Source organism: Oncorhynchus nerka, linkage group LG28, assembly GCF_034236695.1.
Source record: "Oncorhynchus nerka isolate Pitt River linkage group LG28, Oner_Uvic_2.0, whole genome shotgun sequence".
Lineage (NCBI taxonomy): Eukaryota > Metazoa > Chordata > Actinopteri > Salmoniformes > Salmonidae > Oncorhynchus > Oncorhynchus nerka.
In genome coordinates, this window is record NC_088423.1 from 4,579,888 (window position 1) to 4,596,859 (window position 16,972).

The 16,972-nt window shown below is 43.2% G+C and overlaps 1 protein-coding gene across 1 annotated transcript in view; it reads right to left on the reverse strand.

Moving 5' to 3' along the window:
• Nucleotides 1-16,972, reverse strand: part of LOC115121610 (protein kinase C epsilon type-like) — a 225,878-nt gene that overhangs the window by 65,689 nt on the left and 143,217 nt on the right. The window contains 1 exon segment of the mRNA XM_065013213.1: nucleotides 16,611-16,779. Within this exon segment, the coding sequence (XP_064869285.1) occupies nucleotides 16,611-16,779 (169 nt within the window).

The following is a 16,972-nucleotide window of genomic DNA, read 5'->3' on the forward strand; positions in this document are numbered from 1 at the left end:
GACTATCCGACAATGCTACAGTATACCGCAGTCAGTTAGGGACTATCTGACAATGCTACAGTATACTGCAGTCAGTTAGGGACAATCTGACAATGCTACAGTATACTGCAGTCAGTTAGGGACTATCTGACAATGCTACAGTATACTGCAGTCAGTTAGAGACTATCTGACAATGCTACAGTATACTGCAGTCAGTTAGGGACTATCTGACAATGATACAGTATACTGCAGCCAGTTAGGGACTATCTGACAATGATACAGTATACTGCAGCCAGTTAGGGACTATCTGACAATGCTACAGTATACTGCAGTCAGGTAGGGACTATCTGACAATGCTACAGTATACTGCAGTCAGTTAGGGACTTTCTGACAATGCAACAGTATAGTGCAGTCAGTTAGGGATAATCTGACAATGCTACAGTATACCGCAGTCAGTTAGGGACTATCCGACAATGCTACAGTATACTGCAGTCAGTTAGGGACTATCTGACAATGCTACAGTATACTGCAGACAGTTAGGGACTATCTAGCCATGCTACAGTATACTGCAGACAGTTAGGGACTATCTGACAATGCTACAGTATACTGCAGTCAGTAGGGACTATCTGACAATGCTACAGTATACTGCAGTCAGTTAGGGACTATCTGACAATGCAACAGTATAGTGCAGTCAGTTAGGGACAATCTGACAATGCTACAGTATACCGCAGTCAGTTAGGGACTATCTGACAATGCTACAGTATACCGCAGTCAGTTAGGGACTATCTGACAATGCTACAGTATACTGCAGTCAGTTAGGGACTATATAGCCATGCTAGTCTGCAGCCAGTTAGGGACTATTTGACAATGCTACAGTATACTGCAGTCAGTTAGGGACTATCTGACAATGCTACAGTATACTGCAGTCAGTTAGGGACTATCTGACAATGCTACAGTATACTGCAGTCAGTTAGGGACTATCTGACAATGCTACAGTATACTGCAGTCAGTTAGGGACTATCTGACAAGGCTACAGTATACTGCAGTCAGTTAGGGACTATCTGACAATGCTACAGTATACTGCAGTCAGTTAGGGACAATCTGACAATGCTACAGTATACTGCAGTCAGTTAGGGACTTTCTGACAATGCAACAGTATAGTGCAGTCAGTTAGGGATAATCTGACAATGCTACAGTATACCGCAGTCAGTTAGGGACTATCCGACAATGCTACAGTATACTGCAGTCAGTTAGGGACTATCTAACAATGCTACAGTATACCACAGTCAGTTAGGGACTATCTAACAATGCTACAGTATACTGCAGTCGGTTAGGGACTATCTGACAATGCTAGAGTATACTGCAGCCAGTTAGGGACTATTTGACAATGCTACAGTATACCACAGCCAGTTAGGGACTATCTGACAATGCTACAGTATACCACAGCCAGTTAGGGACTATCTGACAATGCTACAGCATACTGCAGTCAGTTAGGGACTATCTAGCCATGCTACAGTATACTGCAGACAGTTAGGGACTATCTGACAATGCTACAGTATACTGCAGTCAGGTAGGGACTATCTGACAATGTTACAGTATACCGCAGCCAGTTAGGGACTATCTAACAATGCTACAGTATACTGCAGTCAGGTAGGGACTATCTGACAATGCTACAGTATACTGCAGTCAGTTAGGGACTATCTGACAATGCAACAGTATAGTGCAGTCAGTTAGGGACAATCTGACAATGCTACAGTATACCGCAGTCAGTTAGGGACTATCTGACAATGCTACAGTATACCGCAGTCAGTTAGGGACTATCTGACAATGCTACAGTATACTGCAGTCAGTTAGGGACTATCTGAGCCATGCTACAGTATACTGCAGCCAGTTAGGGACTATTTGACAATGCTACAGTATACTGCAGTCAGTTAGGGACTATCTGACAATGCTACAGTATACTGCAGTCAGTTAGGGACTATCTGACAATGCTACAGTATACTGCAGTCAGTTAGGGACTATCTGACAATGCTACAGTATACTGCAGTCAGTTAGGGACTATCTGACAATGCTACAGTTTACTGCAGTCAGTTAGGGACTATCTGACAATGCTACAGTATACTGCAGTCAGTTAGGGAGTATCTAACAATGCTACAGTATACTGCAGTCAGTTAGGGACTATCTGACAATGCTACAGTATACTGCAGTCAGTTAGGGACTATCTGACAATGCTACAGTATACTGCAGTCAGTTAGGGACTATCTGACAATACCTACAGTATACTGCAGTCAGTTAGGGACTATCTGACAATGCTACAGTATACTGCAGTCAGTTAGGGACTATCTGACAATGCTACAGTATACTGCAGTCAGTTAGGGACTATCTGACAATGCAACAGTATAGTGCAGTCAGTTAGGGACAATCTGACAATGCTACAGTATACAACAGTCAGTTAGGGACTATCTGACAATGCTACAGTATACTGCAGTCAGTTAGAGACTATCTGACAATGCTACAGTATACTGCAGTCAGTTAGGGACTATCTGACAATGATACAGTATACTGCAGCCAGTTAGGGACTATCTGACAATGATACAGTATACTGCAGCCAGTTAGGGACTATCTGACAATGCTACAGTATACTGCAGTCAGGTAGGGACTATCTGACAATGCTACAGTATACTGCAGTCAGTTAGGGACTTTCTGACAATGCAACAGTATAGTGCAGTCAGTTAGGGATAATCTGACAATGCTACAGTATACCGCAGTCAGTTAGGGACTATCCGACAATGCTACAGTATACTGCAGTCAGTTAGGGACTATCTAACAATGCTACAGTATACCACAGTCAGTTAGGGACTATCTAACAATGCTACAGTATACTGCAGTCGGTTAGGGACTATCTGACAATGCTAGAGTATACTGCAGCCAGTTAGGGACTATTTGACAATGCTACAGTATACCACAGCCAGTTAGGGACTATCTGACAATGCTACAGTATACCACAGCCAGTTAGGGATTATCTGACAATGCTACAGCATACTGCAGTCAGTTAGGGACTATCTAGCCATGCTACAGTATACTGCAGACAGTTAGGGACTATCTGACAATGCTACAGTATACTGCAGTCAGGTAGGGACTATCTGACAATGTTACAGTATACCGCAGCCAGTTAGGGACTATCTAACAATGCTACAGTATACTGCAGTCAGGTAGGGACTATCTGACAATGCTACAGTATACTGCAGTCAGTTAGGGACTATCTGACAATGCAACAGTATAGTGCAGTCAGTTAGGGACAATCTGACAATGCTACAGTATACCGCAGTCAGTTAGGGACTATCTGACAATGCTACAGTATACCACAGTCAGTTAGGGACTATCTGACAATGCTACAGTATACTGCAGTCAGTTAGGGACTATCTAGCCATGCTACAGTATACTGCAGCCAGTTAGGGACTATTTGACAATGCTACAGTATACTGCAGTCAGTTAGGGACTATCTGACAATGCTACAGTATACTGCAGTCAGTTAGGGACTATCTGACAATGCTACAGTATACTGCAGACAGTTAGGGACTATCTGACAATGCTACAGTATACTGCAGTCAGGTAGGGACTATCTGACAATGTTACAGTATACCGCAGCCAGTTAGGGACTATCTAACAATGCTACAGTATACTGCAGTCAGGTAGGGACTATCTGACAATGCTACAGTATACTGCAGTCAGTTAGGGACTATCTGACAATGCAACAGTATAGTGCAGTCAGTTAGGGACAATCTGACAATGCTACAGTATACCGCAGTCAGTTAGGGACTATCTGACAATGCTACAGTATACCGCAGTCAGTTAGGGACTATCTGACAATGCTACAGTATACTGCAGTCAGTTAGGGACTATCTGCTACAATGCAGCCAGTTAGGAGTATCTAACAATGCTATATACTGCAGTCAGTTAGGGACTATCTGACAATGCTACAGTATACTGCAGTCAGTTAGGGACTATCTGACAATGCTACAGTATACTGCAGTCAGTTAGGGACTATCTGACAATACCTACAGTATACTGCAGTCAGTTAGGGACTATCTGACAATGCTACAGTATACTGCAGTCAGTTAGGGACTATCTGACAATGCTACAGTATACTGCAGTCAGTTAGGGACTATCTGACAATGCAACAGTATAGTGCAGTCAGTTAGGGACAATCTGACAATGCTACAGTATACAACAGTCAGTTAGGGACTATCTGACAATGCTACAGTATACTGCAGTCAGTTAGAGACTATCTGACAATGCTACAGTATACTGCAGTCAGTTAGGGACTATCTGACAATGATACAGTATACTGCAGCCAGTTAGGGACTATCTGACAATGATACAGTATACTGCAGCCAGTTAGGGACTATCTGACAATGCTACAGTATACTGCAGTCAGGTAGGGACTATCTGACAATGCTACAGTATACTGCAGTCAGTTAGGGACTTTCTGACAATGCAACAGTATAGTGCAGTCAGTTAGGATAATCTGACAATGCTACAGTATACCGCAGTCAGTTAGGGACTATCCGACAATGCTACAGTATACTGCAGTCAGTTAGGGACTATCTAACAATGCTACAGTATACCACAGTCAGTTAGGGACTATCTAACAATGCTACAGTATACTGCAGTCGGTTAGGGACTATCTGACAATGCTAGAGTATACTGCAGCCAGTTAGGGACTATTTGACAATGCTACAGTATACCACAGCCAGTTAGGGACTATCTGACAATGCTACAGTATACCACAGCCAGTTAGGGACTATCTGACAATGCTACAGCATACTGCAGTCAGTTAGGGACTATCTAGCCATGCTACAGTATACTGCAGACAGTTAGGGACTATCTGACAATGCTACAGTATACTGCAGTCAGGTAGGACTATCTGACAATGTTACAGTATACCGCAGCCAGTTAGGGACTATCTAACAATGCTACAGTATACTGCAGTCAGGTAGGGACTATCTGACAATGCTACAGTATACTGCAGTCAGTTAGGGACTATCTGACAATGCAACAGTATAGTGCAGTCAGTTAGGGACAATCTGACAATGCTACAGTATACCGCAGTCAGTTAGGGACTATCTGACAATGCTACAGTATACCACAGTCAGTTAGGGACTATCTGACAATGCTACAGTATACTGCAGTCAGTTAGGGACTATCTAGCCATGCTACAGTATACTGCAGCCAGTTAGGGACTATTTGACAATGCTACAGTATACTGCAGTCAGTTAGGGACTATCTGACAATGCTACAGTATACTGCAGTCAGTTAGGGACTATCTGACAATGCTACAGTATACTGCAGACAGTTAGGGACTATCTGACAATGCTACAGTATACTGCAGTCAGGTAGGGACTATCTGACAATGTTACAGTATACCGCAGCCAGTTAGGGACTATCTAACAATGCAGTATACAGTTAGGGACTATCTGACAATGCTACAGTATACTGCAGTCAGTTAGGGACTATCTGACAATGCAACAGTATAGTGCAGTCAGTTAGGGACAATCTGACAATGCTACAGTATACCGCAGTCAGTTAGGGACTATCTGACAATGCTACAGTATACCGCAGTCAGTTAGGGACTATCTGACAATGCTACAGTATACTGCAGTCAGTTAGGGACTATCTAGCCATGCTACAGTATACTGCAGCCAGTTAGGGACTATTTGACAATGCTACAGTATACTGCAGTCAGTTAGGGACTATCTGACAATGCTACAGTATACTGCAGTCAGTTAGGGACTATCTGACAATGCTACAGTATACTGCAGTCAGTTAGGGACTATCTGACAATGCTACAGTATACTGCAGTCAGTTAGGGACTATCTGACAATGCTACAGTATACTGCAGTCAGTTAGGGACTATCTGACAATGCTACAGTATACTGCAGTCAGTTAGGGACTATCTAACAATGCTACAGTATACTGCAGTCAGTTAGGGACTATCTGACAATGCTACAGTATACTGCAGTCAGTTAGGGACTATCTGACAATGCTACAGTATACTGCAGTCAGTTAGGGACTATCTGACAATACCTACAGTATACTGCAGTCAGTTAGGGACTATCTGACAATGCTACAGTATACTGCAGTCAGTTAGGGACTATCTGACAATGCTACAGTATACTGCAGTCAGTTAGGGACTATCTGACAATGCAACAGTATAGTGCAGTCAGTTAGGGATAATCTGACAATGCTACAGTATACCGCAGTCAGTTAGGGACTATCTGACAATGCTACAGTATACCGCAGTCAGTTAGGGACTATCTGACAATGCTACAGTATACTGCAGTCAGTTAGGGACTATCTAGCCATGCTACAGTATACTGCAGCCAGTTAGGGACTATTTGACAATGCTACAGTATACTGCAGTCAGTTAGGGACTATCTGACAATGCTACAGTATACTGCAGTCAGTTAGGGACTATCTGACAATGCTACAGTATACTGCAGTCAGTTAGGGACTATCTGACAATGCTACAGTATACTGCAGTCAGTTAGGGACTATCTGACAATGCTACAGTTTACTGCAGTCAGTTAGGGACTATCTGACAATGCTACAGTATACTGCAGTATGTTAGGGAGTATCTAACAATGCTACAGTATACTGCAGTCAGTTAGGACTATCTGACAATGCTACAGTATACTGCAGTCAGTTAGGGACTATCTGACAATGCTACAGTATACTGCAGTCAGTTAGGACTATCTGACAATGCTACAGTATACTGCAGTCAGTTAGGGACAGCTTAGGGACAATCTGACAATGCTACAGTATACTGCAGTCAGTTAGGGACTATCTGACAATGCTACAGTATACTGCAGTCAGTTAGAGACTATCTGACAATGCTACAGTATACTGCAGTCAGTTAGGGACTATCTGACAATGATACAGTATACTGCAGCCAGTTAGGGACTATCTGACAATGATACAGTATACTGCAGCCAGTTAGGGACTATCTGACAATGCTACAGTATACTGCAGTCAGGTAGGGACTATCTGACAATGCTACAGTATACTGCAGTCAGTTAGGGACTTTCTGACAATGCAACAGTATAGTGCAGTCAGTTAGGGATAATCTGACAATGCTACAGTATACCGCAGTCAGTTAGGGACTATCCGACAATGCTACAGTATACTGCAGTCAGTTAGGGACTATCTGACAATGCTACAGTATACTGCAGACAGTTAGGGACTATCTAGCCATGCTACAGTATACTGCAGACAGTTAGGGACTATCTGACAATGCTACAGTATACTGCAGTCAGGTAGGGACTATCTGACAATGCTACAGTATACTGCAGTCAGTTAGGGACTATCTGACAATGCAACAGTATAGTGCAGTCAGTTAGGGACAATCTGACAATGCTACAGTATACCGCAGTCAGTTAGGGACTATCTGACAATGCTACAGTATACCGCAGTCAGTTAGGGACTATCTGACAATGCTACAGTATACTGCAGTCAGTTAGGGACTATATAGCCATGCTACAGTATACTGCAGCCAGTTAGGGACTATTTGACAATGCTACAGTATACTGCAGTCAGTTAGGGACTATCTGACAATGCTACAGTATACTGCAGTCAGTTAGGGACTATCTGACAATGCTACAGTATACTGCAGTCAGTTAGGGACTATCTGACAATGCTACAGTATACTGCAGTCAGTTAGGGACTATCTGACAAGGCTACAGTATACTGCAGTCAGTTAGGGACTATCTGACAATGCTACAGTATACTGCAGTCAGTTAGGGACAATCTGACAATGCTACAGTATACTGCAGTCAGTTAGGGACTATCTGACAATGCTACAGTATACTGCAGTCAGTTAGGGACTATCTGACAATGCTACAGTATACTGCAGTCAGTTAGGGACTATCTGACAATGCTACAGTATACTGCAGTCAGTTAGGGACTATCTAACATTGCTACAGTATACTGCAGTCAGTTAGGGACTATCTGACAATGCTACAGTATACTGCAGTCAGGTAGGGACTATCTGACAATGCTAGAGTATACTGCAGTCAGTTAGGGACTATCTGACAATGCAACAGTATAGTGCAGTCAGTTAGGGACAATCTGACAATGCTACAGTATACCGCAGTCAGTTAGGGACTATCCGACAATGCTACAGTATACTGCAGTCAGTTAGGGACTATCTGACAATGCTACAGTATACTGCAGTCAGTTAGGGACTATCTAACAATGCTACAGTATACTGCAGTCAGTTAGAGACTATCTGACAATGCTACAGTATACTGCAGTCAGTTAGGGACTATCTGACAATGCTACAGTATACAGCAGTCAGTTAGGGACTATCTAACAATGCTACAGTATACTGCAGTCAGTTAGGGACTATCTGACAATGCTACAGTATACTGCAGTCAGGTAGGGACTATCTGACAGTGCTACAGTATACTGCAGTCAGTTAGGGACTATCTGACAATGCAACAGTATAGTGCAGTCAGTTAGGGACAATCTGACAATGCTACAGTATACCGCAGTCAGTTAGGGACTATCCGACAATGCTACAGTATACTGCAGTCAGGTAGGGACTATCTGACAATGCTACAGTATACTGCAGTCAGTTAGGGACTATCTGACAATGCAACAGTATAGTGCAGTCAGTTAGGGACAATCTGACAATGCTACAGTATACCGCAGTCAGTTAGGGACTATCTGACAATGCTACAGTATACCGCAGTCAGTTAGGGACTATCTGACAATGCTACAGTATACTGCAGTCAGTTAGGGACTATCTAGCCATGCTACAGTATACTGCAGCCAGTTAGGGACTATTTGACAATGCTACAGTATACTGCAGTCAGTTAGGGACTATCTGACAATGCTACAGTATACTGCAGTCAGTTAGGGAGTATCTGACAATGCAACAGTATACTGCAGTCAGTTAGGGACAATCTGACAATGCTACAGTATACTGCAGTCAGTTAGGGACTATCTGACAATGCTACAGTTTACTGCAGTCAGTTAGAGACTATCTGACAATGCTACAGTATACTGCAGTATGTTAGGGAGTATCTAACAATGCTACAGTATACTGCAGTCAGTTAGGGACTATCTGACAATGCTACAGTATACTGCAGTCAGTTAGGGACTATCTGACAATGCTACAGTATACTGCAGTCAGTTAGGGACTATCTGACAATGCTACAGTATACCACAGCCAGTTAGGGACTATCTGACAATGCTACAGTATACTGCAGCCAGTTAGGGACTATCTGACAATGCTACAGTATACTGCAGTCAGTTAGGGACTATCTGACAATGCAACAGTATAGTGCAGTCAGTTAGGGACAATCTGACAATGCTACAGTATACCGCAGTCAGTTAGGGACTATCTGACAATGCTACAGTATACTGCAGTCAGTTAGGGACAATCTGACAATGCTACAGTATACTGCAGTCAGTTAGGGACTATCTGACAATGCTACAGTATACTGCAGTCAGTTAGAGACTATCTGACAATGCTACAGTATACTGCAGTCAGTTAGGGACTATCTGACAATGATACAGTATACTGCAGCCAGTTAGGGACTATCTGACAATGCTACAGTATACTGCAGTCAGGTAGGGACTATCTGTCAATGCTACAGTATACTGCAGTCAGTTAGGGACTATCTGACAATGCAACAGTATAGTGCAGTCAGTTAGGGATAATCTGACAATGCTACAGTATACCGCAGTCAGTTAGGGACTATCCGACAATGCTACAGTATACTGCAGTCAGTTAGGGACTATCTGACAATGCTACAGTATACTGCAGACAGTTAGGGACTATCTAGCCATGCTACAGTATACTGCAGACAGTTAGGGACTATCTGACAATGCTACAGTATACTGCAGTCAGGTAGGGACTATCTGACAATGCTACAGTATACTGCAGTCAGTTAGGGACTATCTGACAATGCAACAGTATAGTGCAGTCAGTTAGGGACAATCTGACAATGCTACAGTATACCGCAGTCAGTTAGGGACTATCTGACAATGCTACAGTATACCGCAGTCAGTTAGGGACTATCTGACAATGCTACAGTATACTGCAGTCAGTTAGGGACTATCTAGCCATGCTACAGTATACTGCAGCCAGTTGGGGACTATTTGACAATGCTACAGTATACTGCAGTCAGTTAGGGACTATCTGACAATGCTACAGTATACTGCAGTCAGTTAGGGACTATCTGACAATGCTACAGTATACTGCAGTCAGTTAGGGACTATCTGACAATGCTACAGTATACTGCAGTCAGTTAGGGACTATCTGACAATGCTACAGTATACTGCAGTCAGTTAGGGACTATCTGACAATGCTACAGTATACTGCAGTCAGTTAGGGACTATCTGACAATGCTACAGTATACTGCAGTCAGTTAGGGACTATCTGACAATGCTACAGTATACTGCAGTCAGTTAGGGACTATCTGACAATGCTACAGTATACTGCAGTCAGTTAGGGACTATCTGACAATGCTACAGTATACTGCAGTCAGTTAGGGACTATCTAACAATGCTACAGTATACTGCAGTCAGTTAGGGACTATCTGACAATGCTACAGTATACTGCAGTCAGGTAGGGACTATCTGACAATGCTAGAGTATACTGCAGTCAGTTAGGGACTATCTGACAATGCAACAGTATAGTGCAGTCAGTTAGGGACAATCTGAAAATGCTACAGTATACCGCAGTCAGTTAGTGACTATCCGACAATGCTACAGTATACTGCAGTCAGTTAGGGACTATCTGACAATGCTACAGTATACTGCAGTCAGTTAGGGACTATCTAACAATGCTACAGTATACTGCAGTCAGTTAGGGACTATCTGACAATGCTACTGTATACTGCAGTCAGGTAGGGACTATCTGACAATGCTACAGTATACTGCTGTCAGTTAGGGACTATTTGACAATGCAACAGTATAGTGCAGTCAGTTAGGGACTATCTGACAATGCTACAATATACTGCAGTCAGTTAGGGACTATCTAGCCATGCTACAGTATACTGCAGCCAGTTAGGGACTATCTAACAATGCTACAGTATACCACAGTCAGTTAGGGACTATCTAACAATGCTACAGTATACTGCAGTCGGTTAGGGACTATCTGACAATGCTACAGTATACTGCAGTCAGTTAGGGACTATCTAACAATGCTACAGTATACTGCAGTCAGTTAGGGACTATCTGACAATGCTACAGTATACTGCAGTCAGTTAGGGACTATCTAGCCATGCTACAGTATACTGCAGCCAGTTAGGGACTATCTAACAATGCTACAGTATACCACAGTCAGTTAGGGACTATCTAACAATGCTACAGTATACTGCAGTCGGTTAGGGACTATCTGACAATGCTACAGTATACTGCAGTCAGTTAGGGAGTATCTAACAATGCTACAGTATACTGCAGTCAGTTAGGGACTATCTGACAATGCTACAGTATAATGCAGTCAGTTAGGGACTATCTGACAATGCTACAGTATACTGCAGTCAGTTAGGGACTATCTGACAATGCTACAGTATACTGCAGTCAGTTAGAGACTATCTGACAATGCTACAGTATACTGCAGTCAGTTAGGGACTATCTGACAATGCTACAGTATACTGCAGTCAGTTAGGGACTATCTGACAATGCTACAGTATACTGCAGTCAGTTAGGGACAATCTGACAATGCTACAGTATACTGCAGTCAGTTAGGGACTATCTGACAATGCTACAGTATACTACAGTCAGTTAGGGACTATCTGACAATGCTACAGTTTACTGCAGTCAGTTAGGGACTATCTGACAATGCTACAGTATACTGCAGTCAGTTAGGGAGTATCTAACAATGCTACAGTATACTGCAGTCAGTTAGGGACTATCTGACAATGCTACAGTATACTGCAGTCAGTTAGGGACTATCTGACAATGCTACAGTATACTGCAGTCAGTTAGGGACTATCTGACAATGCTACAGTATACTGCAGTCAGTTAGGGACTATCTAACAATGCTACAGTATACTGCAGTCAGTTAGGGACTATCTGACAATGCTACAGTATACTGCAGTCAGTTAGGGACAATCTGACAATGCTACAGTATACTGCAGTCAGTTAGGGACTATCTGACAAGGCTACAGTATACTGCAGTCAGTTAGGGACTATCTGACAATGCTACAGTATACTGCAGTCAGTTAGGGACAATCTGACAATGCTACAGTATACTGCAGTCAGTTAGGGACTATCTGACAATGCTACAGTATACTGCAGTCAGTTAGGGACTATCTGACAATGCTACAGTATACTGCAGTCAGTTAGGGACTATCTGACAATGCTACAGTATACTGCAGTCAGTTAGGGACTATCTAACAATGCTACAGTATACTGCAGTCAGTTAGGGACTATCTGACAATGCTACAGTATACTGCAGTCAGGTAGGGACTATCTGACAATGCTAGAGTATACTGCAGTCAGTTAGGGACTATCTGACAATGCAACAGTATAGTGCAGTCAGTTAGGGACAATCTGACAATGCTACAGTATACCGCAGTCAGTTAGGGACTATCCGACAATGCTACAGTATACTGCAGTCAGTTAGGGACTATCTGACAATGCTACAGTATACTGCAGTCAGTTAGGGACTATCTAACAATGCTACAGTATACTGCAGTCAGTTAGGGACTATCTGACAATGCTACTGTATACTGCAGTCAGGTAGGGACTATCTGACAATGCTACAGTATACTGCAGTCAGTTAGGGACTATTTGACAATGCAACAGTATAGTGCAGTCAGTTAGGGACTATCTGACAATGCTACAGTATACTGCAGTCAGTTAGGGACTATCTAGCCATGCTACAGTATACTGCAGCCAGTTAGGGACTATCTAACAAAGCTACAGTATACCACAGTCAGTTAGGGACTATCTAACAATGCTACAGTATACTGCAGTCGGTTAGGGACTATCTGACAATGCTACAGTATACTGCAGTCAGTTAGGGAGTAACTAACAATGCTACAGTATACTGCAGTCAGTTAGGGACTATCTGACAATGCTACAGTATAATGCAGTCAGTTAGGGACTATCTAGCCATGCTACAGTATACTGCAGCCAGTTAGGGACTATCTAACAATGCTACAGTATACCACAGTCAGTTAGGGACTATCTAACAATGCTACAGTTACTGCAGACTATCTGACAATGCTACAGTATACTGCAGCCAGTTAGGACTATTTGACAATGCTACAGTATACCACAGCCAGTTAGGGACTATCTGACAATGCTACAGTATACTGCAGTCAGTTAGGGACTATCTGACAATGCTACAGTATACTGCAGCCAGTTAGGGACTATTTGACAATGCTACAGATACCACAGCCAGTTAGGGACTATCTGACAATGCTACAGTATACCACAGCCAGTTAGGGACTATCTGACAATGCTACATTATACTGCAGCCAGTTAGGGACTATATGACAATGCTACAGTATACCACAGCCAGTTAGGGACTATCTGACAATGCTACAGTGTACTGCAGTCAGTTAGGGACTATTTGACAATGCTACAGTATACCACAGCCAGTTAGGGACTATCTGACAATGCTACAGTGTACTGCAGTCAGTTAGGGACTATTTGACAATGCTACAGTATACCACAGCCAGTTAGGGACTATCTGACAATGCTACAGGATACTGCAGCCAGTTAGGGACTATCTGACAATGCTACAGTATACTGCAGCCAGTTAGGGACTATTTGACAATGCTACAGTATACCACAGCCAGTTAGGGACTATCTGACAATGCTACAGTATACTGCAGTCAGTTAGGGAGTAACTAACAATGCTACAGTATACTGCAGTCAGTTAGGGACTATCTGACAATGCTACAGTATAATGCAGTCAGTTAGGGACTATCTAGCCATGCTGCAGTATACTGCAGCCAGTTAGGGACTATCTAACAATGCTACAGTATACCACAGTCAGTTAGGGACTATCTAACAATGCTACAGTATACTGCAGTCGGCTAGGGACTATCTGACAATGCTACAGTATACTGCAGCCAGTTAGGGACTATTTGACAATGCTACAGTATACCACAGCCAGTTAGGGACTATCTGACAATGCTACAGTATACTGCAGTCAGTTAGGGACTATCTGACAATGCTACAGTATACTGCAGCCAGTTAGGGACTATTTGACAATGCTACAGTATACCACAGCCAGTTAGGGACTATCTGACAATGCTACAGTATACCACAGCCAGTTAGGGACTATCTGACAATGCTACATTATACTGCAGCCAGTTAGGGACTATATGACAATGCTACAGTATACCACAGCCAGTTAGGGACTATCTGACAATGCTACAGTGTACTGCAGTCAGTTAGGGACTATTTGACAATGCTACAGTATACCACAGCCAGTTAGGGACTATCTGACAATGCTACAGTGTACTGCAGTCAGTTAGGGACTATTTGACAATGCTACAGTATACCACAGCCAGTTAGGGACTATCTGACAATGCTACAGGATACTGCAGCCAGTTAGGGACTATCTGACAATGCTACAGTATACTGCAGCCAGTTAGGGACTATTTGACAATGCTACAGTATACCACAGCCAGTTAGGGACTATCTGACAATGCTACAGTATACCGCAGTCAGTTAGGGTCTATCTGACAATGCTATAGTATACCGCAGCCAGTTAGGGACTGTCTAACAATGCTACAGTATACCGCAGTCAGTTAGGGACTATCTGACAATGCTACAGTATACTGCAGACAGTTAGGGACTATCTAGCCATGCTACAGTATACTGCAGTCAGTTAGGGACTATCTGACAATGCTACAGTATACTGCAGACAGTTAGGGACTATCTAGCCATGCTACAGTATACTGCAGTCAGTTAGGGACTATCTAGCCATGCTACAGTATACTGCAGTCAGTTAGGGACTATCTAGCCATGCTACAGTATACTGCAGACAGTTAGGGACTATCTAGCCATGCTACAGTATACCGCAGTCAGTTAGGGACTATCTGACAATGCTACAGTATACTGCAGACAGTTAGGGACTATCTAGCCATGCTACAGTATACTGCAGACAGTTAGAGACTATCTGACAATGCTACAGTATACTGCAGTCAGTTAGGGACTATCTGACAATGCTACAGTATACCGCAGTCAGTTAGGGACTAATTGACAATGCTACAGTTTACTGCAGTCAGTTAGGGACTATCTGACAATGCTACAGTATACTGCAGCCAGGTAGGGACTATTTGACAATGCTACAGTATACTGCAGTCAGGTAGGGACTATCTGACAATGCTACAGCACACCACAGTCAGTTAGGAACTATTTGACAATGGCTACAGTACACCACAGCCAGTTAGGGACTATTTGACAATGCTACAGTATACCACAGCCAGTTAGGGACTATTTGACAATGCTACAGTGTACTGCAGTCAGTTAGGAACTATCTGACAATGCTACAGTATACTGCAGTCAGTTAGGGACTATTTGACAATGCTATAGTATACTGCAGCCAGTTAGGGACTATTTGACAATGCTACAGTATACCGCAGTCAGTTAGGGACTATTTGACAATGCTACAGTATACTGCAGTCAGTTAGGGACTATTTGACAATGCTACAGTATACTGCAGTCAGTTAGGGACTATTTGACAATGCTATAGTATACTGCAGCCAGTTAGGGACTATTTGACAATGCTACAGTGTACTGCAGTCAGTTAGGAACTATCTGACAATGCTACAGTATACTGCAGTCAGTTAGGGACTATTTGACAATGCTACAGTATACTGCAGCCAGTTAGGGACTATTTGACAATGCTACAGTGTACTGCAGTCAGTTAGGAACTATCTGACAATGCTACAGTATACCACAGCCAGTTAGGGACTATTTGACAATGCTACAGTATACCAAAGCCAATCTCAGGTCAGATACTGAGTTGGTTCACTAGAGAGAAAGGGTTCACTATTAGAAGTGGATGTCAGTGGGAGACAGACCATTGTGCACTACCATCAATACTCATATCAAGAGATACTGTGTACTGTAACATCAACATATAGGCAGGCAGTTCCCAGTTCTGCTTAGTTCAGACCAGGGCCCGTATGCACAAAGCCTCTCAGAGTAGGAGTGCTGATCTAGGATCACATTTGCCTTTTAGATCATAAGGAATTCGATTATATGGACAGGCTGGGACATGATCCTAGATCAGCACTCCTACTCTGAGATGCTTTGTGCCTACGAGCCCAGATCAGACTCTTCTCACAGCCTTAAGACTCTGTGCCTCCTGGGTGTGCTCTGCAGTCATCTGTTAGGTCATAAGCCCTAGGAAGCAGTACTTGTCAGCTTGCAGCCTGTGCCATGAGTACTACAGATGTGTGCTTGTTTCATGTAGCTTGGTGCAAACAGGGAGCAGAGAACCGGCTGTAGTCTCCAGGATAAAGCTTCCACTGTAATAGTTAGCCTAGGGGCTTTTCCCACTGTCTCCATGGAAACACTGACAGACAAGAGCTCAGACCGCCCATGACCATGCATATAAAGGCTGGTGTAGGCATGTGTGTGTCTCTCACCATATAAAGTCTCTGCAGTGGGAGCAGTAGGTAGGCTGCCGCAGGTAGGTGGCCATGAACTTGTGTCCGTTGACCTGATGGACCCTCCTTCGTACGGCACCCTGCCTCTTCCTAGGCCGCATGCGCTCCCGAAACACACGCTCTTCAGCATTCTCACCGGAGCCTGGAGCTGGAGAAGCACATTATTAGTATACACTTCAGAATGGCACATGAAGAGACAGACAAGGAGGATGGTGCATTAACCTCCTTATCAAATCTATTCAAATTGCATCTATAAACAACAGGTGTAGACAAACAGTGACAAGACGAAAATATAGAAAAAATGACAACGACAATAACTTGGCTACATAAACAGGGTACCA